This window comes from Erpetoichthys calabaricus, chromosome 15 (genome assembly GCF_900747795.2).
Source record: "Erpetoichthys calabaricus chromosome 15, fErpCal1.3, whole genome shotgun sequence".
Taxonomy (NCBI): domain Eukaryota; kingdom Metazoa; phylum Chordata; class Cladistia; order Polypteriformes; family Polypteridae; genus Erpetoichthys; species Erpetoichthys calabaricus.
Genome location: NC_041408.2, coordinates 74,466,101 through 74,488,117, shown reverse-complemented (window position 1 = coordinate 74,488,117; position 22,017 = coordinate 74,466,101). Strand labels below are relative to the sequence as shown.

The window sequence follows — 22,017 nt, the reverse complement described above, 5'->3', positions numbered from 1 at the left end:
ACAGACTGAGGAGATCGTTCCTCCCCCAAACTATGCGGAACGTTAACATATAAAGTTATTGTCTGTTTTTACCTGCATTAATATTATTTTTTAATTTAATATTGTTTTTTGTATCAGTAAGGTGCTGCTGGAGTATGTGAATTTCCCATTGGGATTAATAAAGTATCTATCTATCTATCTATCTATCTATCTATCTATCTATCTATCTATCTATCTATCTATCTATCTATGTTCATTTTCCCAGCATTGTTGTTTGGCTATCAGTGGCAGTTCAAAATGTTTTTGTGCTTCTTGCTACTGACTGTTGTCCAAGGCAGGGCCGGCTCCTTCCTTACCGTAACTCAGCATTGAAACATGGATGGAGGCAACACGACGCCAAGCTGTCGTCTTCTCGAGCTTCCCTGGAGCCGCACAGCTCCTTCTGGGATTTCGACTCCAGCACCACGCCACCAGGGAACAGCTCCCGAGTTCACGCCATCCTCTTCTAGAAGCTTCTGAAAATGAGAGCGTCGCCCCGCGGCTCTGCTCTGTTTTGGGCGGGCGCGCCCCCTCAAGTGCAAAGTCATTGCTAAGCAGGCTGGCGCTGGACCAGGACGGCGTGCCGCCTTGACAGACGCCAGTCAGTTGCCTGGCCCTGTGGTTCGTCCGCCTCATTCTATTTTCCTGGTCCCTAAATGGGTTGCTCGCTGCTGTAGAGGGGGTGTCATTAATGGTAGTCCTGACGTCAATTCAGGTACCCCCTCCCTGCAGAGATATAACCGGCCGGGTGACGACGCAGGTCCTTTTTTTTCCAGGCTGCAGCGACGCGGAAAGGTGAGTCGTTGTGGGAATTCGAGTCCGTTACACAGGCACCTGTTTGTCAGAAAACGTGAGGCAGACGTTTACGCCTAACTTCAGTATCGGGCTTAACTGGTAAGAACGAATTATTTGGCTTACGTGATTAGGAAAATGCGGTGTAAGAAAGGCTCGTTGAGAGGTTTGTTTATTTATATAAACGCAGAGCGATAAAGAGGAATGATGCGAGAATATGGCGACAGCGAGGCGAGGGGCGTGTGTGTGTGAAAGTCCTGGGAAACATGTTGATGTGCTAGTTATCTTCCTCCAGGCATCCTTGTGCCAAGTAGTATAATTACAAACCAAGACCTAGCATTTGGATGGATGTTTTTGTAATACCTGCGAGCTATAAATGCTGCTAATAAAAGCAACAATGGAGACGACCGCACATTTGCCAGTTATTTTTATGCTCCGTTTGTTTGAATTGTGGTAGGGCGCCCAGGTAGAATAGAAGAGTTGAATAACATGGCTGCTGACGCTGTATGGCTATGGGGATTACTGTAAGCATGCGATATACGCCCGAGTGTCGAACATTGAAGATCACTCGGTCGCCATATATAGATAGGTAGGTAGAAGAGGCTGCCATACGACAACTGCTGTACTGTGCCGCTATTTATAGCCAAGGGATGTGAATCCTTCGGATGAATGAGAGTGTTGTAGATTTTAAGAGTTTTACAGATATATTAGTCGTTATTGTCTAACGACTAAACGAGAAGGTGTTGTAGAAAAAAAAAAGTAATTTCAAGAAAGACGACCATTAAGAGTAAAATCGTTTTCCGTTTTTAACATCCCTGACACACACTCAGTCGTTGCGGACATTTTTTACATCTGTTAATTTGTGTAATTTCTATGGTATGATTAAAACCATTCGTTTTACACATTCTAACTTTATAACACAATTATTGGTATAATTGGGCGCTTTTAATTGTTGTTTTACTTGACGCTTAATTTTACAAATTTCCTGTTACATAATTCACATAGTTGCTGCACCTGCCTAGTTTTGTTTTATTCTTTATTTAATTGACCTATCTTTATTCTGCTTCTGAAAACCTTTATTACAATCAAGTGTTGAAAATTGTGTTGAGGATATAACAAATTGATGGTTTGTCTGAACCCTAGCTGGTTTCTACAAGCTTAAAAGTGAAAAAATGCTTTGGAGTGTTTAGACTGTATTGTGTGTGTTGCTCAAATGGCTGTAATGTAGACTTGCAGCCTGCTTTTTTACAAAATGGAGGACATCACAGCAGAGTCACTTGTTATGTAGAGTGTGTGTTGACTGCTTGTAACAAGAAATGGGAATAAAAATCTCTGGTATGTGGCAGGGATCAGATGTGTCCTCGTCTCATTTTTACTTTGGGTGAGAAATTTATTGCCATTTGGGGTTAAGGTGTGTGTGAAACAGTGTTTTTTTTTAAGTAAGATATGTTTGAGATGATCTATTTAATCTGTAGCCTTTTTATACTATCATTTGGGTCCTTTTAAGGTGGAGATCACTTAAATGTGACAAACTGTAACCCGAGTCCATAGAAATTAGAGCCTATCCACGTGCTGGCTGATACACTGCCTTGCGTCAGCCCATTCTGACCCTATGTTTGATGTGCTTTTAGAAAATACAGTGCAGCCCTCTTACATATCCTTGATGTTTATGATGCAGTGTGCATATTCTTTTTGTTACAGGTCTAACGGTATAAAATCTTGTCAACCATGGGCAAGGAAAAGACTCACATCAACATTGTAGTCATTGGACATGTCGACTCTGGCAAGTCCACAACTACTGGCCACCTGATCTACAAATGTGGTGGAATTGACAAGAGAACCATTGAAAAGTTTGAGAAAGAAGCTGCTGAGGTACGGTGCAGTGCACAGCCAAACTGAGTAGAGTATTGTAGTGTACCAGTGTCCATGTCTAATAGGCCGACTCTGACTGAATGAAGCAAGTATTCTAGATTTGCAATTCAGTAGACTTCAGTATGGCAGGTGATCAGGAGATTACATCACCTCAAGTTGATTAATCACAAGTCTGGTGTCATCACTGTCCTTAGTGCTCAGTTTTTTTGGAACAGTCCAGCATACTTTTAGTATGATTGACAGAGAACTTGTAAGGGCCACATGGCTTCAGTGTTGCCAAGCTGGCAGTTTTCCTGCCCAGTCAGTGTTATTTTTAACTCTTTCCTTAGAGCAGGAAAAATGGAGTAGGTTGACAGAATTTTGGGCAGAATTTCAAAACTGTTGTAATCCAACGTCAATTTCAAAATGAGAATGATTAGTCATTTTTCATTTACATTTACCAGCCCATACCTCCCTGCTATTGAACTGAATTGGCATAAAGTAGTGCCCATTTTATAAACAGAGGTCTGCCATACCTGTTGACCCCCACTTGACCCTCCAACCCAATCCCAAACCAGGATCTTTAAATTTTGCTTACAGAAACTGGCAACACTACATTGCTTTCATTAGCCACTGACTAAAAAGCAAGGTTATATTCATAGCACTTGGTGTTTTAAGTCTGAAATCTTAAGATGAATGGCAGATGTAAAATACTTGTCATTTACATTTTTGGATTCAGTGGTGTTTTTATTGTAATTGTGGTGAAAATCTCCTTGCTTGATGTGACTGATTCATTTTTTTTTTTATAGATGGGTAAGGGTTCCTTTAAGTACGCCTGGGTTCTGGACAAACTGAAAGCAGAGCGTGAACGTGGCATTACCATTGATATATCCCTTTGGAAATTTGAGACCAGCAAGTACTATGTTACTATTATTGATGCTCCTGGACACAGAGATTTCATTAAGAACATGATTACTGGCACTTCTCAGGTATGCAGTACTATATCGTCTTGACTGCCCTGGGGCTGTGGTTTCAATTTTATTGGGTTCATGAGGCAACACATCACGCAACACAGAACTATACATTAGCGGAGTTTTTTACATGTCTTCCAAAGGCCCTGTTAATGTAGTGCTAGGCACAGCATGAATTGCAGTTGAGTAATACAGTGCAGAGTGCTCCAGTAATGTGAATTTCCCATTGGGATTAATAAAGTATCTATCTATCTATCTATCTATCTATCTATCTATCTATCTATCTATCTATCTATCTATCTATCTATCTATCTATCTATCTATCTATCTATCTATCTATTATATAGTGATCTATCTATCTATCTATCTATTATATAGTGCTCTATCTATCTATCTATCTCTATCTATCTAATACAATGCAACATACAGTATAAAAAGGAAAAACAACACTATTAATATATTTATTTTGTAACTGCATTTTTGAAAAATGTGGTATATTTGTATTTATAATGGAACATGACATTAGCTAAGTTTCCATCCAGTTTTTTGCGACGTTTTGTTATCGACAAACAGAATATACGTAAAAAAAATGTGCGAAATTTGCTGTCTCCAGCCTGTTTCCATCAAACTGGCTTTTTATCGATAAAATGGTGTGCGTGATGACGTCATCCCCCCCCAAAACGAACTGTCGCATAACTTTTGTTGTATCGCGGAAAAAATCTGCCCTTGAGCCGTTTCCATACAGAATTTTGTGTATGTCGCAAATTATCTACCTTTTGTTTTCCACGTTACACCCCCTCCACTAAACAAAGAAACGGAGAGATTATTCAGACAGTTTTTTGAAATTTGCCAGCTTACTGTTTCAGTTTCACAAATAATTGGAATTGTACATAATATCTGAACACGACAGCAGAATGAAGCAGTTGCTTGTCTGATAGCCCTAGAGCTCGAAGAAAGTACCCCAGTGTGACGAAACCCACGGGTATGGGAGAGACGACGGAATAAGACCTTCTGGGAGGAGGTGGTGGAGAGACACTTAACAGAAAATCTTTGGCTGCAACATTTTATAATGACATGGCCGACGTTTGAGATGTTGTGTGGATTCATCAGTCCTGATGTTGCGCCCATCACAGGTTGCCACCGACCACCGGTTCCAACCCAAAAGCGGATTGCCATCGCCCTTTACAAGCTGGCAACCTGCGCCGAGTATAGAGTAGTTGGAGAAACTTTCGGGGTTAGTAAAACTACCGTCCATCGATGTGTATATGCTGTGTGCACCGCTATTAAAGAAAAATTAATGCGGCGTTATATCAGACTTCCGACTGTAGCGGAGGCCAATGAAATTGCATACCGCAATTCCTTGGTGCATCTTGTGCCACAGATTTACGGTGCGCTGGATGGCACGCATGTGCCTATTCTTCCCCCGACGGAAGGCTACCGCGATTAATCGCAAAGGGTGGCCATCTATTGTTCTCCAGGCCCTTGTTGATGACAGGTGCATGATACGAGACATTTGCGTTGGCACTCCTGGAAGTGCCCATGATGCAGCTGTGTTTGCAGCATCGGATCTGTACAGGTGAGCCTACCTTTCAACATCCCTTCTCAGTGCGATAACAACTGAATTAGTACTGTAACCTGCTTCCCTTAAGGTTTTTAATTAAAACTGAAATTTGAATTAATACAAAATAACGACGTTTAATAAAAAAAAACTCTCTTCATCAGACCATGCGAACCGCTCCGTATTCTCGTTTTGATTGCACGTGATGAAAATGTGACACATTAATTTGCGTTAAAGCCCTTTTTTTCCGACAAAAAGTGTTTCCAATGTAGTTTTTACGACATCTGAAGTATCGATATGGAATTTATGCGCTAAAGTTAAACGGAAAAATATTATGTCAACATTTACAACATTTTATCGATAATTAGCATTTCCATCAGCCATATCGGTAAAAAAATTTGAAGCGCTAAATATTTTTTCACAAAAACTCCTTGGATGGAAACCTGGCTATTATGAATTTTCTTTTGGTGAGAGTTTTTAAAAGCACGTTATAGGTAAGACTTACATTATTGATATGGGCTGGAGTCATGTACTAACATAAAAGTAAACGCACACAAACAGGATCAGTATTTTTATTAACTTTTATTAAAGTTTGCAAAAATATTATATTCAAATAATTTAATACACTAATTAAATTGTTAAACCATCAAATTCACTATTTTGATTGATGCTCTATAGTTATTCTGGAGAATGGGTCTTACCCAATGAATAGCTTTATAAGTTTATAGTAATCTGTGAAATTATAAATAATGAAGGTTGTTTAAGGACTAATGAAGTTACATGTTTATTTGGACTTGTTTTCCACTACTCATTTGTTAGAAGCCAGGGGCTTATCCTGACAACACTGGCCAGAAGGCTGGAACCAACTGTGGAAGGGGCATTAGTTTATTGAAAGTCAAACCTAAATTTGCAAACCCAAATTTGCACAGCACCTGTTTAAAATGAACAATTAACCTAATGTTGGGGGTGTGAGGGAGCCAGAGGAAGTGAAGAAAGGCCATGCAGATACATTGGGAGAATGTGCTGGTTTAAAAATAATTTAAAATTGTTTAATGGATCTTATTCAGTGATTTACAGCTTAGATGTGAAAAAACTCACCAAGACTAAACTGAAATAATATGACTTTGGGGAGAATAATGACCCAAAAAATTAATTTATGCACTCTTCATGTACTGCTTAAGCATTCTGTCATTCATGATTGGCAAAATGCTATAGACCTAAAATGTTTTTAATAGTCAGATTGTTGCTTAAAATTTTGCACTATTTTTAAAATATTAAATATACTTAATAATGTCTACATTGTATAAACCAGTGTAAGTATGCAAATATAGCAAGAACAGTTGGTGTATAGTAAAAAAAAAAAAAAAGTGTTGTATTTTTGCATGTGTTTCTATATGTGTACTGTTTGCGTAGGTGTGTGCTAAGAAAGCATATGTTGGTCATCCATATTAAATAGCATTTTTTTGTTAGAACCTAAAGTAATTGTAAGCTGGGCTTCTTTTCATCGTGTGAATTTTCACTAATTTGTTTCTGGTTATTTTCTATTACTCGAGGCTGATTGTGCTGTCCTTATTGTTGCTGCTGGTGTGGGAGAATTTGAAGCTGGAATTTCAAAGAATGGACAGACGCGTGAACATGCCTTACTAGCCTACACTCTTGGTGTGAAGCAGCTGATAGTGGGGGTTAACAAGATGGACTCCACAGAACCACCATACAGCCAAAAGAGATATGAAGAAATCGTGAAGGAAGTCAGCACATACATAAAGAAAATTGGTTACAACCCAGACACAGTGGCCTTTGTGCCAATCTCTGGCTGGAATGGTGACAACATGTTGGAACCCAGCACAAATGTGAGTAAGATAAATGCCGTGTAAAATGTTAAGAAACATGATGCCATATAGTTTTTCTCGGAAAGAATATAAAAGTATGTGATTTTGTCCCAATTTACTCTAATTTAAGATGACCTGGTTCAAAGGTTGGAAGATAAATCGCAAAGATGGAAATATTGCAGGAACAACTCTTTTGGAAGCTTTGGATGCCATCCAGCCTCCTACACGTCCAACTGATAAACCACTGCGCTTGCCACTTCAGGATGTCTACAAAATTGGAGGTGAACATTCTTAAAAAGCCGTTGAACATATGTGCATCTTCTGGACATGGCATGCCAACTTGCATGTATTTATTATGTTTTGACAACAGGTATTGGCACTGTGCCTGTGGGCCGTGTAGAAACTGGCGTTTTGAAGCCAGGGATGGTGGTGACCTTTGCTCCAGTTAATGTCACCACAGAAGTGAAGTCTGTGGAGATGCACCATGAGGCTTTGTCCGAAGCTCTTCCTGGAGACAATGTGGGCTTCAATGTAAAGAATGTATCTGTAAAGGATATTCGCCGTGGAAATGTTGCTGGAGACAGTAAAAATGACCCGCCCATGGAAGCTGCAAATTTCACTGCACAGGTGAGGAAGAGTTAAAAAGGTAAAAAAAAAAAAATTGATAGAGCAAGTTTGTGGCTACATGCAGTGCTGATAATCAGGCGTCTATTTTCAGACTTGGCTTAGATTACATTTTCAATAAACTGATATTTCATGCATTATATAAAAGGTTCTTTTCATTCTGACATTTGATTAATAAAAGGTAACTGACTTCATTGGAAATGCATTATTTTTAGATTTCTTTGCAAGGACCCAGAATAATTCTGATTTCTATACGAGGGGGGGACCCAAAAATAACCGGAAATAAATAAATAACCTAACAACAACAAAATTCCGGTTATTTTTGGGTCCCCCCTCGTATTTCTAACTTGAGGTTAACTCAATAAATCGTGATTATGAAAGAATAATGTTTTAAATTTAGTCCAGCATCTGCTATGTATTAAGTTTTTATGCTTATGCAAAATATTAAAAAATGTCCGGATAGATTATGAATAAACTTTAGGATATAATATGCAACATACAAATGGTATAATACATTCTTCCAAACCCACTTTAGTTCACCCATTTGCTTTTCTTGAATCCCAATTTTAACTGTTTCTGCTTTTAAAGTCTGATTTAGTTTTCATAAGAAAGTATACACTTCATAGTGAGTGGTCAGTTGGCTATTGGGAGATGGAGAACTGGGAATATATTTCTGTAGACCTGAGCTTTGATGTGGTCGTCCTTTGACTTCCCTGTTTGTCAGTATGAAAATCAATCCTTTTCTGTGAAAGAGATTTTTAAAATAGTTTGCCTGTGAACATCAACTTTGGTATAACTTTGTGGTATATCATAATTTTCCACTGAAATTGTGTTCTTAAGTGAAGAATTTTATTCATAAGTAAAAAATGTTAAAATATATATTTTATGACCATACTTGTGGCTTAAAATGGAGTCTGTGGAACATCAGTACAAACATACTGAATATTTCCACTTTGAGTTTTGTATTTCCTAGGTAAATTTGTGACAAATAAAGGAAATTGGAAATGAGGCATTTATCACAGATTCCTGGCAATATTTTTTCTGAGGTAGATATAATATTGTTCACTCATTAGGTAGTAGCAGCCATGGTGGGTATAGTTTTAATGTAAATAAGATAGCATAAAACTACAAGTGTCTAAACAATTGTAACGATTTTCCTGTTTTAGCAAAGTGTTTAGTCTCCATTGGTCTCATAAGGCTTATTGTGATGCCTTGAATCCCACCTCCCTGATCTCTGTAGAATTTGTACATACTCCCCAAGTAATTGTGGGGTTTCTTTCTACATTCCCAAAGGCATGCAGCTTAGGTGAACTGGCGATTCCATATTGCTGCAAGTGGGTGTGTTGATGCCCGAGTGAGTATAAAATGACAGCCAGTGTGTCTTAATACCAAGAACTATCTATAAGTAATCAAATCACTTGTTTAGAAAAGAAAAGCACACATGAAGTGATCTACAAGAAACCACACCCCCGGGATTGAGAGGCTGCCGTTAAGGAGAGGTGAAGAGTAAAGATGGACGTTTTTTTAAAATGGCAGAATGTCACTTTTTTCCCCCCCAAAAAATTTAATGTATACGCCAGTCTATATTATGCATTAATACCTGGACAGATTGATATTTGAACATTTTTGAATTGATAATTTGTGTTCAGTAAGTTTTAAGGCTTTTGTTTTCATGCTTCTATAGATAGCCCATAAGAACCCATTTTAAACTGCAAGAAAACAGGCACAGTATTTCTTTAATGAAAAAAGGCTTCACTTAATCCCAAAAAATACAAAGCTTTAAGAGTAGAGAAAATAGGATGTTTGACAGTTTGCAGTTAGAAAGGATGAATGTTTTGTTTGTTAACCTTGCTTTTGGAATAGCCGGTCAGTAATGAAATTTTTGGTAAGGCTCCCACTTTTCTTAGGCTTGCTCTTGGCTGGTAGACTTGTATCAAGGTAACTGAACCACTCTTTTTTAACATTTTAGTTTCCTGATTTCAAAAGCTTTTTGATGCAGTAATTTAAAATTAGCCCCAACACACCCATGACCCCGTTTCTTAGTGTACAACGCGGGGTGGAAGAGGGACTGTGATCTGAGAGAAGAACTCTCTTGGCAACTGTTTAGGCCGCTGGGAACATGAGCAGTCAATAGTGTGGATATATAGCTAGTTACTCAGGCTTAGCAATAAGCCAGCATTTTGCAGCAAAACTTTGACAAAAGTATAAAAGGTATTTAATTTTAATATGAAAAAGTCACCCCACAAAACCCCCATCCTTACGTTAAACTCCCCTCTACCTGTTTTCTCCATTTCAAAAGCAGATTCTTTTTTCAGGATTGGATTAGTGAGACCACATTGGAAAAAGATGGTTTTGCCGTACTTCCATGTTATCTGTAATCAGTTATTTTGGAGGCATGTTGCCACTACATGGTTTTTTTAACCTCATTCTTGTGCAGTCTTCTCCAGCCAGCAGTTTTTATGTATCAGAGAATTCCTAGGCACTCTTAGCAGTATATAGTTCCCTACAGCATTTCTTGGGCCTAATTGTGTGGTACATTGTTTCAGTGACAGTCCCCTGGATGTATCTTGGCAAAATCATGTGTTTAATAAAATTAGTTAGAACAGAAGGAAGAAAAAATATATACAGGTGCACAAAAGTTGAAGGAATTGGTCATGGTATTTAGTGGTTATTAAGAGTCAATAATGCTTTTTTTTTTTTTTTAACGTTCAGATGTGCCTGTTGACTGTTACACATTTTATATAAAAGTCAATCACAGCGCTTTTCATTACTTTTATGAAAAAAATCTAATTATTTGTGTTCAGTGTGGAGGCTGGTTGAGTTCAATATTTTTTTTTCTTGTTTATGCCACAGTGTTGTACAAAGATTATTAAAAACCTAATAATCAAATTAGTTGAAATTGCTAGACAAATAAAACGGTTTTCGATCAATAATTTATTCAGTGTAGCATGTCTATAGGATTTTAATGTATTTGGACATAACACTCTTGCTACATTAAGTTTGATGTGCTAGGAGTATTGCTACATTAAGTTTGATGTGCTAGGAGTACATTTACGAGTCCCTTACATATCTCAAGTTTCTATGCATGCTGAGAGAAGCACATTAATGTGTAGTGGTCAGGGGCCGCTAAGATTCACACCGTCAAAGGTGACAGTGATTTATTTTAATAGAGGAGATCCCAGGAACGTCCCCAGCCTTGGATCGACCCACACACACTCACAACAGAGACCAATAAAGCACACTGGGAAAGGCAAACAATTAAGAATATAATGAAACAAAATTAACTAAATGAAAACAGTAATACCACCCCTGACCCCTTTGGCGATATTACATTTAACATATATACACAAACACCACACAGCAAAGTCCATGAAAACCAAACCGGATGAAAAACGGGAGGTGACGAAATTAAGTCCAGCGATCTGTAGGTTGAAAGGGTGAAGGAAAACACAGTCCTACCAGTAGTTGCTGAAAGGATGAAGTCGGATGGATTGTTCAGAAGCACTCCTTTTCTTACGGGAAATCCAAACGCAGTCCTCAGAACGACAGACAAACGAATACAGTCCAGGACACAATGATTAATTAAAGTTCCAATAACAGCAGGCAGCACGACAGATAAACGCAACACACAACGCACCAAACCAAAACAAACTCCTCCCCTTTTGTCCTCTGCCCTCCTTTAAACCTCCTTTGACCCCAGCAGCCCCAAACAGGACTACTGGGAGATACAGTTCTTATTTAGCCCTTTAGTAGGCAGGGCTGTCACATTTAAAAGATCCAGTCAAAAATTAAAGAAATCCTCCAAATAAATAATGTAAAGCAAATCAGATATTACTGAGAAGTGCTACTAAAAAGACTGAGCAGTATGGCATGTAATGCTGCTCTATATGAAATACCCATGCTGTGTTCAGTTACAGAGCAGTTTTGGATTTTGAGAGGGGCACTAGACATACAGCTATATAAGGATCAAGACTGCCCTACTGTTAATAAAAGTTTCTTTCTAAAGGGAAAGGTGTCCCACAATCCTGTAAGGTTTTCGTGAAAATTTATTACGCTTTTTAATCCAGGGTTGAGTGCTTGAATGACTGAAAAATACGTCATTTAACAGAGGGTGTTGGACTATATAATAGACACCCTGCTATTCTAAGGAATGCAATATTTGAATAAGAGAGCTAAAAAGAAAGGGGGAACATGATTGTTTTAACAAGGAGAGGCTGTACTATGTAATGTAAAGAAGTTCCTGTAAATTTGAAAGGTGTCCAGTGATTCGTGTGAAAACCTAATCACATTGACTATAAGCATTAATGTATAATTTATTTAGTTCCCTCAAAGCACCTGTGATGAAGATACACACATCCTTAAAGGATAAGTTGGTATTTTTCAAGTGTTTCTGCTTTACATTACATTTAGCACATTGTAGTTTGAGAAACTGATCCTTGTATACACAGGACTATTTATGGTTTAACCAAGCTACCATACATTGCTGAGGACATATCTGTTATATACAGTAAATCATTCTTTCAATACAAAGAAAAAAAAATTTTAAATATGAAGTTAGTCATGCACTACCTTAATGGCTTTATTTGAGACAGGCCATTTGGCCAAATGTCGGTCACAAAGTATATGGGTCATTGCAATTGAGGCTCTGTGGGACTGGTATCGGTCACCAGTACGCATACTTTAACTGCCTGTACAGAGTAGCAGTAGCACAAACATCTTTGCATCATGGTGGCCGTATGCAGGGTCCATGTAAGACAATATTTCTTAACCACTGGATTGCACCGGGTCATGGGTTGCTGGCATTGGTTTGCAAGTGTATCATGAGGGGTTGCTGATTTCCTCAGGGGAGCAATTTAAATTTGCTGTCAGGGTGTCACCAATGAATTTAGAAAGGCAAAACTGGGGTGCAAGACAATAAAGGCAGGAAAAAAAACAGTGAAGGTGGTGTGGGCCAAATACATAAGAATTAGCCAGAAGAGCAATACCAATAAAAACAACCCTTAAAGGGTCCTCCAAAAACTGCAAACAATATGAGACTGTATGATATAATAACAACAAAATGGTTTATTATTAAGGCTGATTTTGGTAATTTCTAGAATATTAACTACCCAGTTGTTTTCCTGTGCCATTCAGCCATAAGTACAAATCGCTTCAACTCTGTCAGCCATAAATTGGTGAATGACTTGTGTTCATAGTTGGTGTACAACAAATGCAAATATGTGCTGGGATTCATCTTTTATTTTTATAGGCGTAAGAGCACCTTACTTTTATCTGAACTTGACTTTCAAATATACTTTTCTTCAAGCTAGTAGAGTTTTCAGAAAGGGAGCTATTCTGGTTAGAAATGAAACTCGGAAAAAAAATGTCCATGTTTGTAGGCTAAATTCAAATGCATACCTGTTTCATCATTTTCCTTGTGGATGTTTATGAGAACAGTTTAAAAAATGTTTTTTGGTGTGCCAAAGAGATGAATGGAGCCTGCCTATAAACTTAAAAATATATTTGTGTTTTTTAAATATCAATGCATTTGCTTATGTCACCATTTACTAGTAAAAGAGTAAGTTCACCGGCTATATAAACTGTGTCTGTCTTGTTTGAATGTAATTTTATATTCCGAGTCCTCCTACTGCTAAGCAGAAGAGGTACTTTAATGTTGGTTGCTGTGGAAACTGCCTGCCTCTGCTTCTTTTCTGTGAAAAGATTGGGGAAGACATTGTATTGGTACCTTTTTGCCAAGCCTGCATATGGCTTTTCATCTTGTTGCAATACTTATTTATTTTACACTACTACTCTTAACTTCCCTTTCAGTCATTGTTATGGAGTGGACTGAGCAAAAAGTAAAATGAAAAAAAAAATGCATTGCCTGTTAATTTGCACTTAATTTTTTGATTATCATTTTTCCTGATGATATTTAATAATGTGTAACAAAACAAAATTTGATCAGTATGAAGAGACTTCGACTCATTGTGGCTATTGATCAATAGATGCATAAGAAGTGTTTGTAATAAAAAAAATTTTAAATTGTTTTGTCCTCAATAAAATGTAATGGTAAAATGGTGATAGATTGTGTTATCTGTTATGGCTGTGCTTGCAGAATAATTAATGGATACTATACCTAATTTTAGGTCATCATCCTTAACCACCCTGGACAGATTAGTGCTGGCTATGCCCCTGTACTGGATTGCCACACTGCTCACATTGCCTGCAAATTTGCTGAACTGAAGGAAAAGATTGACCGCCGTTCAGGAAAGAAATTGGAAGATAATCCCAAGTCTTTAAAGTCTGGTGATGCGGCCATCGTTGACATGATACCTGGCAAACCTATGTGCGTTGAAAGTTTCTCCGACTATCCCCCGTTGGGTAAGTGAAATAACAAGGTTTTTAAAATGTTTTGTTTTTGCATATTAAAGTACCTTGTATGAAGATTGTGGGATAAGAAAAAGTAATCAAATGACTTCAATTACTCACTAATGTTTTAATCATTTTTCAAAATGCATAGTTGGATTATGAGCTCTCAGCAAAGAAGTCAAAACATTGATATCTGCCAGTATTCAGAGTTGATTTTTTTTATTTGAGCAAAATCAAATTACAATGTTTTCTTAAAAATGTGAGAAAGGATTCTGTGTATTACTAGAATATTGTTATTTTCCTTGGTGAAAAAGCTCAGAAAATGTATTAAGCAGTATTGTGACAATTGACAAAAATATCAGTACTGTTTTCCTTGAAGTGGATCTGGTTTGCACTTAGGGATGTACCAGTAGGCTGTAGGGCTGAGCCCATGGTCTATGGTATTGTCCTTTGCTAATTGGCCAGACGCATTGTCAGCTGGTTACAAACATTTTTCTAAATTTCCTCAAAAGTATCAAACTGCAGCTGCCACTGTTTTTTTCTTTCTTAATCCTGCATCACTTGCAAGAAAGCTGTCAGACATTCACATTCACAGCAGGAGACGTAAGATTCCTGTGCTGTGCACATTTAGCAGGAGTGCGCTGTAACAGAGGGAAGGTAGCCTGATCAGTGTATCACACACACACCGTTTGAATGGGAACAGCACAGGCATATTTGTAGCACCATGCTGCTGTGGTTCTTGTTAACTCCAGTCTTTCAGGTAACTCATTATTATTAAAATGAACGCTCACTGTGGCCGCACAAGTTGGAATTCTTAATTACGACATTGGCAGGTTTGTCCTTTTTAAAGGGTCCCCTGAAGCCTCACATTTTGTGCAGTGGAATGTCAGCTAATACTGTGGGTCACTGATCCCATGGGTAACGTGCCTATCCTGGGCAGGGTTGTGGGGCAGCCGGAGCCTATCCTTGTGGTGTTACATTTTATATAATATATATGCAGTAAGATTCGGACGCACATGGTGCTTGTTTGCTTTTAAAGGCAGTGTTGAAGTGGGCTGTTAACAATGCCACTCGGAAGCTTCAAAGAGACCCTCAACCTTCGATGAAGTGTTAGTATATCACAGCACTTGCAGAATCGAGAGGTCTCCCCCTTCCGATATCATATACATGCGCTCCAACCTCCAAGGGCTAGTCCCCCCATGCCGTGTCATGTAAAAGTAACAATGAATTGGGAGGAGGAACAAGATGCTGACTAAACAGAGTATTGTCGTGATGTGTTTTTACTTCAGGCACAGCTTACAGGCAAACAGGAATGTAATTGTACTGTGTAACCAGGAGAGTATTTATCAAAGTAGTGCCTTACTTTTTTTTTTTTTTAAAAGAAAGCCAGTGCTGTTGTCCTTCTGCATGCACGTCATACATTGCAAGTTTGCAATACCAATCACCATTTGGCACTATACTTGCCGAATATCATTTGCATGCATGAAACAAAAAAAAAAAAATATTCTATAGCCAAACCACAATGAAACACGATGAAGTACAATTTTTTTTCTTTTGTTCAGAAGATGCTTGAAAGACAACAAATGAGGTCCCCATGTTCATGGGGGCTTAAGTAATGAGTAACTTCTAGTTTCCCGTTGGTAGACAGTTATTCAAATCCATTTTATGATAAGGCAGACCCAAATTTTGTGTCAATATGGCATTATGTTTTATAGCAATTTTAATTGAACTTGGAATGAATTAATTTTGAGTCATCATAATAACAGTACTAGATTACCACTATGTGCGCTAAGTTGTGGAAATCTGAGACAACAAAACTCCTGTATCCCAAGATAAAACACCCATGGACCATTCACCCACCACCACGCATAGACAGTTTCTGCAGTATATGGGTAGAGCAGCTAATTATTCCTCATCCACAACCTTCTCTGTATCTCTCCAATGAGACAATAGTATCATAAATCGTCAGTGTTTTGAAATGGCAATGTGAAATTTTAAAACATTGCACATCCCTAGTAGACAATGTTTATCGTCTATGAGTAACTGGCAATAAAATACCAACAGTACAATGAGAGGGTGGTTAAGGTTGCAGTCAATATTTTATTCTATTTAAGTTGTGCAAATCAGTTCACTGCCAACAGTAACCTACAGTATATGCAGAACCACTAAGGTACTTTTTTAATACTTAATGTTAAGTAACAGGAAATAATTAAAAGGCTACAAGATGTAACTACTGTTAAAAGGAGTCATAATAAAAATTCAGACATTTTGAAAAAACCTAAACTGCTTTGTCATAGACGATAAGACTAATGGTAAAGAAAAAGGCATCAACGGAACAATTAGGTGATTTGTAAATGTATCCTTAAATCGCTTTTGAGATTTTTTTAGGAATGTCAACAAATAGCTTCTTTAAAGTTGTCTCTTCTTGAAAAGTTACGTTTGGCTTCAAAATATTTTTATGACACTAATGGGTCAGCATCTTTTTATTCCAAGGCAGTTGAGCCAAAAGCACTGTAACTAAGTATAGAAACAGCCATGACATCACTACTAAGGATATTATTTGGTCAACAATGATTTTTGGAGCTTTAGAAAGCAAAGCAGAGTGTGGGGACAATTTTCTTTGTCCTACACGTGAGTATTGGCAACACCTGTGGAATGTTTGTTGTTATAGTGGTCATTATATCCCTACTAATTTTGAAGTTAACAGTTTAATTGTCACTGCGTTCAATTTACAAATGCAGTGTGCTCTGACTCAATGTCCAAATTTTGCCTTCCAAAAGAAAGAATGCCACTGTGTTTCTACTGGCATAGACATACCTACACTCTGTGCTGTGGTGTGCAACACATTTAAAAGAGAACAGTCTTTATAACCTCAACCATCACCGTCACAACAATTATGTTCAGTGTTTTGAAAGCATTACCTTGATAGTTTTGGGGGGAGGGGTGCCATAGGGTTGTGCAAACATGATATATTTAATCTATCAACAAACAGAACATGTTAAATGGGTAGTGCCATTTTGACATGATTGTTGGCAAAAAACAACATTTTAGTTATGTACAGTAGTGTGTTTCTGTAGTGATTGCACAGATTGTACAACTGTTTCCTTTTTTAACAGTTGGAGCACAGATCGTTTGGAAGAAGTAATTAAATTGGCAGCTTTCTGTTTTTTACTTGCATGGTGTAACATTTTAAGAGTATAATATAAATTAACTGACTAAACACCTGTTCTCTAGTGGATTGCAAGGTTTTCCCTCCCACTCTACAATGATACACTTTGCTAAACTTCTCGGGTGTTTTCACCAAATCTCTGAGAGCAAACACCTGAGAAGTTTAGCAGAGTGTATTTGTTCATTGGATGTCACAAGCTTTCTGACCCTGAACAGTGAGGATGCATTCAGAAAACAATTTAAATCACCTAAATGACTAAAATAAGTAAAAATGCACTGTTAACAACTGGCATTACATTCTAGGCCCAAAATGAGTGAATTCTTTTCTATTAGGCCAAGTTCATCTTTAGCAGGTTACTGTAAATAGAAAAAAGTGACAATCAGGTGTGGCCATCTACTACGGTCTAGTATTAACTCACTTTTCAGTTCATGTCCTTGTTTAGATAAGGTATTAGAAATCAGTTATTCTATTGAATCAAAGCTGCTTCTTGCTGAGCATTCCTGAGTTTTATGAAAGAAAAAGATGGAGAACTAAGCCTTTTTTTTTTAAGTCTAAAGTATTTCAAACATTGAAGTAACTTCATGCATATTTTGGAGAGCATCATGAGACAGTCGGTGAGCCCCTCTCTCCCACACTGCATATTCTTCTAAGCATTAGACTGAAAATGAATCCATTGTTCCTTTTCAGTGTGACTTTGTTTAAATGCAGTCTTTAGCTTCTGTACATATTACAGTGGTACCTCGGTATACGTCCTTAATCCATTCCAGATCTTTGGACTTACACCAAACAGGACTTGTACCAAATGAATTTTTCCCATAAGAAATAAAGGGAAAATGATTAATCTGTTCCCATGAAAAAAATCTTATTGTTATTGGCACATTATACATTGATGGGGTTGTATAAAATAATTTAAACACTGCTTAATACTAAAATACATAAATACAAAAGCAGTTAGATGAAATAAATGAAAATTTAACCTCACTTTACCTTGCGTGTTTGGTAATCGATTTCACCCCCTTCCCAGCGTTAGCCGATTTAATAACGTCTTTGTTTTTCACAATCGCAGATACCGTCGTTCTCGGCATACGGTATGCAGCAGCCAAGTCCCAGATATGCATGCCACCTTCATCCTTTTCAACAATCTCTCTTCACACCGCCATGGTGATCCTAACCATTTTCTTTGTTGCTTGGGTCTTCTCATTAACTTTATTAGAACTCATGGTTAATGAATTTACTAAAAATTTATGTGAAAAAACACAAAATCACATGAAAATTCAGAGTTATAGTGCAGGTTGTTCACTGAATGCTAGCAACTGGTGTACTGACGCTTGTAGGCAGTCGTGGCTTTGTCTTGAGAGAGGTAAACAAGGGTAGCGCTCGTGTTCTAGCACGTGAGTCGTATTCCAAACAAAGGTCGTATAACAAGCAAAATTTTTTGTGTCCAAACAGGACGTATACCAAGTTGGACTTACTCCAAAGCGGATGTATATCGAGGCACCACTGTATTTTGGTGGTTGGATGTTGCTGTTAAGTTACATCTGGATGAGTGTTCTGTACTCTGCAGATAAAATTCTTCCTTTAATATGTGACAACACCAGAAACCTACAGCACTATGCCATCACTTGTTATCATTACATTGCATGTGTAATTATGGTGTCCAGTACTAATTTTGACTAATTCACACAACACTTGTGGAAAAGCATTCCCAGAATAGGCATGGGGATTCAGATTCGTTAGTCATGCCATGAAGATACCACTGATCAGAATTAGCCATAGAAATCCTAATTTATTGTCATTTGCATACTTGGTATCTTATATCTGTAGATTTTTGATTACTGTGGTAGACAGTTTAGACTTAAATTACAGATATGGCTTTATTTTTCTTGTTTTCAGCACTAATTTCTTAGGAATGGACATAATGGTTCATAATGACTTAAACTGGTGTGTGGCAAATGGCTTTTTCATGCCTTGAGTTTTCGTGCATTCTCATTTTAAAAATATTCATTCTTTTTGCAGGTCGCTTTGCTGTGCGTGACATGAGGCAGACTGTGGCTGTTGGAGTCATAAAGGCTGTTGAAAAGAAGCCTCCTACTTCAGGGAAAGTCACCAAATCTGCTCAAAAGGCTCAGAAAGCAAAATGAATGCTATGTTTCTTGTCTGCCAATTCAGATATTATAAATGGCAGAATGGTCTCTGAACTCTTTATTTCTATTTACCAGTTGAGTTCAGTAGTTAAAAACTGGTTAATTATTACAATGCATCGTAAAAGTATCAGAAGGAAAAAATGTTTCTTCCTTTTTTGTGGACCATCATTTTAAATTTGTATCGTGACAGTTTGATATTAGTTTTAATCTGTACTTTAAATGGGAACAGCAACAAGACCAACGAGTCTGTCACAGAAGTTAAGACCATTAAATAAATTAGTGCAACACAGGATGTGCTCTCCTTTTTGATCTAACAGCTTTAGCTCATATCATTTGCTTTTCAGATGTTTGCATTTGCTGAGTGTGATTAAATATTTGCTGAACACACAATTTTATAAAGTTTAAAATGGATTAAAATTGACAACTGTTTTCTTCTATGGTTCGTATGGTACAAATACATCTCATAAATGTGCACTGTATTTGTTGAAATTAATCTATTTGGCACTTTAGCTCACAAAGTTTGATTGGCTCTATGCACTTTATTTTGTTGTTTTGCAAAGGTCTTTTACCATTGCATTAAAATATTTTAATTGACTGCTGAGTGTGTGTTTTTTACTAATTGACAAAAGGTCATCCTTGCTAAAATCTTTTTCCCCCCTTTATATTTCTTGCCACCACTGCTAATTATGTCAAGACTACTTGAAGTTTGGTCCAAAAGTGTAGCCTGCAAACAACAAGTCAGTTTGAAAAGGATGCACAATTCTTCACCCTTTACATGCTTGTAAGTATATAATAAAAAGTTCAATTCTGTTTCAAAAGCATAATGAAATATCTTTCTAAAAAAACGCAGTACCAATAATTTTGTGCCATACAACTCTTTTAACTTTGCTCAACACTAAACTGCTCCCCCTCACTAACGTGAATTTCAGTCTGGCACTGTGTGCCTCTTCTTCATGTTTGTCCCTTTATTGTCTTCTGGGGAGAATTGTTGGCACAGTTCATAACCTTTGTGTTTCCTGTGCTGGTCACGTGCATGTTGAGTTCGAGTATGTGATTTGTTAGCTCCTATTCGGCTCGTAGGTTCAAGTCATAATGATAAATATACAGAAGTAATCCAAGTGGAGTTGTAAGTGAGATCCAGTGTCACTAAAAGAAACATTTCTAACTGTGTGAATATTGAGAACTGTAGTAAGAATATGTGGACCTAATACGTATGGAAGTGGAATAAGACTGCTCCTTCATTATTTTTATAGGCAATATTAGTTTAATCCAAGCTGATCTCAAGTTCATCTTAAAACTTTAACATTATGTATTGTCAAGTGTCTATTTCTGGAAGAACATAACCTGACATAGTAATAAAACATAAAAACAAGGAATCAACATGATACAATTCCGAGATTCCAGGGATCAGCACATATCTTGTGAACATAAGATATGCAACCCTGGTGTGATTGCCAGCTCATCAAAGAACACGATGATAGGTCAGTCTTGGGTCAGTTTGTTTCCTGATGACAAGGCTAAAATCTGTCAGTCGCAGATTTGTCAAATTCCTACCTGTGTGGACCCTTACCTTTCTCAGTCTGGAGGTGATCAGACCCTTTCAGCTTCAATTGTTTTTCCCTTAAATGTTTTTAAGGATTTGCTTGATAATGAATGTTACTCAGTTATAAATGGTAACACCTTGGCTAGTTAGCAAAGGCATCCTTTGTAGTTTGCTGCTCTTTATTAAGCACCCCCTAGGGAATGTGAAAAGGATCCAAGGGAGTCGGCCCACTCACAGTTCTGCCCAAGAACATCTGTCTTAAATGATGGAATCAAATTTGTCCTCCAAGAGCGACATCTCCCAACTATACAAGTGCAATTTGGTGATGTATTTTCCAGCATGATGGGAGCACCATGTCACAAGGCAAAAGTGACAACGAAGTGGCTTGGAGATCATAACATTGAAAGTTTGGACCTGTGGCCAGGAGACCCCCCATATCTAAGTCCAATTGAGAACCTGCAATGTTCTCAAAAAGCAGGAGGACAAGCAAAAGCCCACAAATTGTGATCAAGTCCAAGCACTAAAAAGGCGAGAGAATAGATCAGCGTCAGTCAGGATTTGGCCCAGAAAGCTGATACCCACCCAGCCTTGCAGAGAGAATTGCAGATGTTATGAAGAAGGGCCACCACTGTAAATACTGACTTGCATAAATTTGCATTTGCCATAGAAACATAAAAAAAATCTGAAAATACTGAAGCAGCAAAGTTTGCAAAACACGTTTGTGTCACTGACCAGACTTTTGGCTACTACTGTATATATAGAACAAAAATATGAAAAGAGAATAAGATGAGGTTAAAAACAAAAAAGAGAGTAAAAATTGGAAAAGCACTCCGCACATAAATGCTTATTTAACAAGATGCGTCTTTAGTTTGGTCTTGAAAGCTGCAACTGAGACGGACTGTCTGTCTCGAGAAATAAAGGCAGGGAATTCTGTAGTCTTCACATTGAACAGTGTTGCACTGCTTTATGTTCTTTAATATTCAAAACAAAAGGATCGTCAGGATTCTAACTTTACACACATCCAATTAAATTTGCGGTTGTGTTACCCTAACCACGGAAAACCATTTGTGGAGTGGTACAATCAGAAACAAAAAATGCAACAGCTTCTTCATGCAGACAACTTCTGTGTAAGTTTAAATTGGGGGACACGTGTGTTTAGCGAGACCCTTC

The 22,017-nt window shown here is 37.7% G+C and overlaps 2 protein-coding genes across 3 annotated transcripts in view; both read left to right on the top strand.

Moving 5' to 3' along the window:
- Nucleotides 1-22,017, top strand: part of LOC127525979 (uncharacterized) — a 340,677-nt gene that overhangs the window by 184,586 nt on the left and 134,074 nt on the right. The gene's annotated exons all lie outside the window — the stretch shown is intronic.
- Nucleotides 659-19,898, top strand: eef1a1a (eukaryotic translation elongation factor 1 alpha 1a). 2 transcript variants are annotated; one of them, XM_028820149.2, is made up of 8 exons: nt 659-813; nt 2,512-2,682; nt 3,471-3,650; nt 6,744-7,040; nt 7,150-7,300; nt 7,390-7,646; nt 13,769-14,003; nt 19,177-19,898. In XM_028820149.2, the coding sequence occupies exons 2-8, from the start codon at nt 2,539-2,541 to the stop codon at nt 19,299-19,301; spliced, it is 1,389 nt and encodes a 462-aa protein (XP_028675982.1). In that variant the 5' UTR covers nt 659-813; nt 2,512-2,538; the 3' UTR covers nt 19,302-19,898. The 2 variants fall into 2 exon arrangements, with proteins under 2 accessions (XP_028675982.1, XP_028675981.1); XM_028820148.2 differs by having other exon boundaries at nt 750-912.

Bases quoted from the DNA above. Each gene is read 5' to 3' on its own strand.
- eef1a1a (XM_028820149.2), top strand. From the start codon at position 2,539: ATGGGCAAGGAAAAGACTCACATCAACATTGTAGTCATTGGACATGTC. The intron at 3,651-6,743 runs GTATGCAGTACT...CTATTACTCGAG, and splicing joins TGATTACTGGCACTTCTCAG to GCTGATTGTGCTGTCCTTAT. The intron at 14,004-19,176 runs GTAAGTGAAATA...TTCTTTTTGCAG, and splicing joins CTCCGACTATCCCCCGTTGG to GTCGCTTTGCTGTGCGTGAC.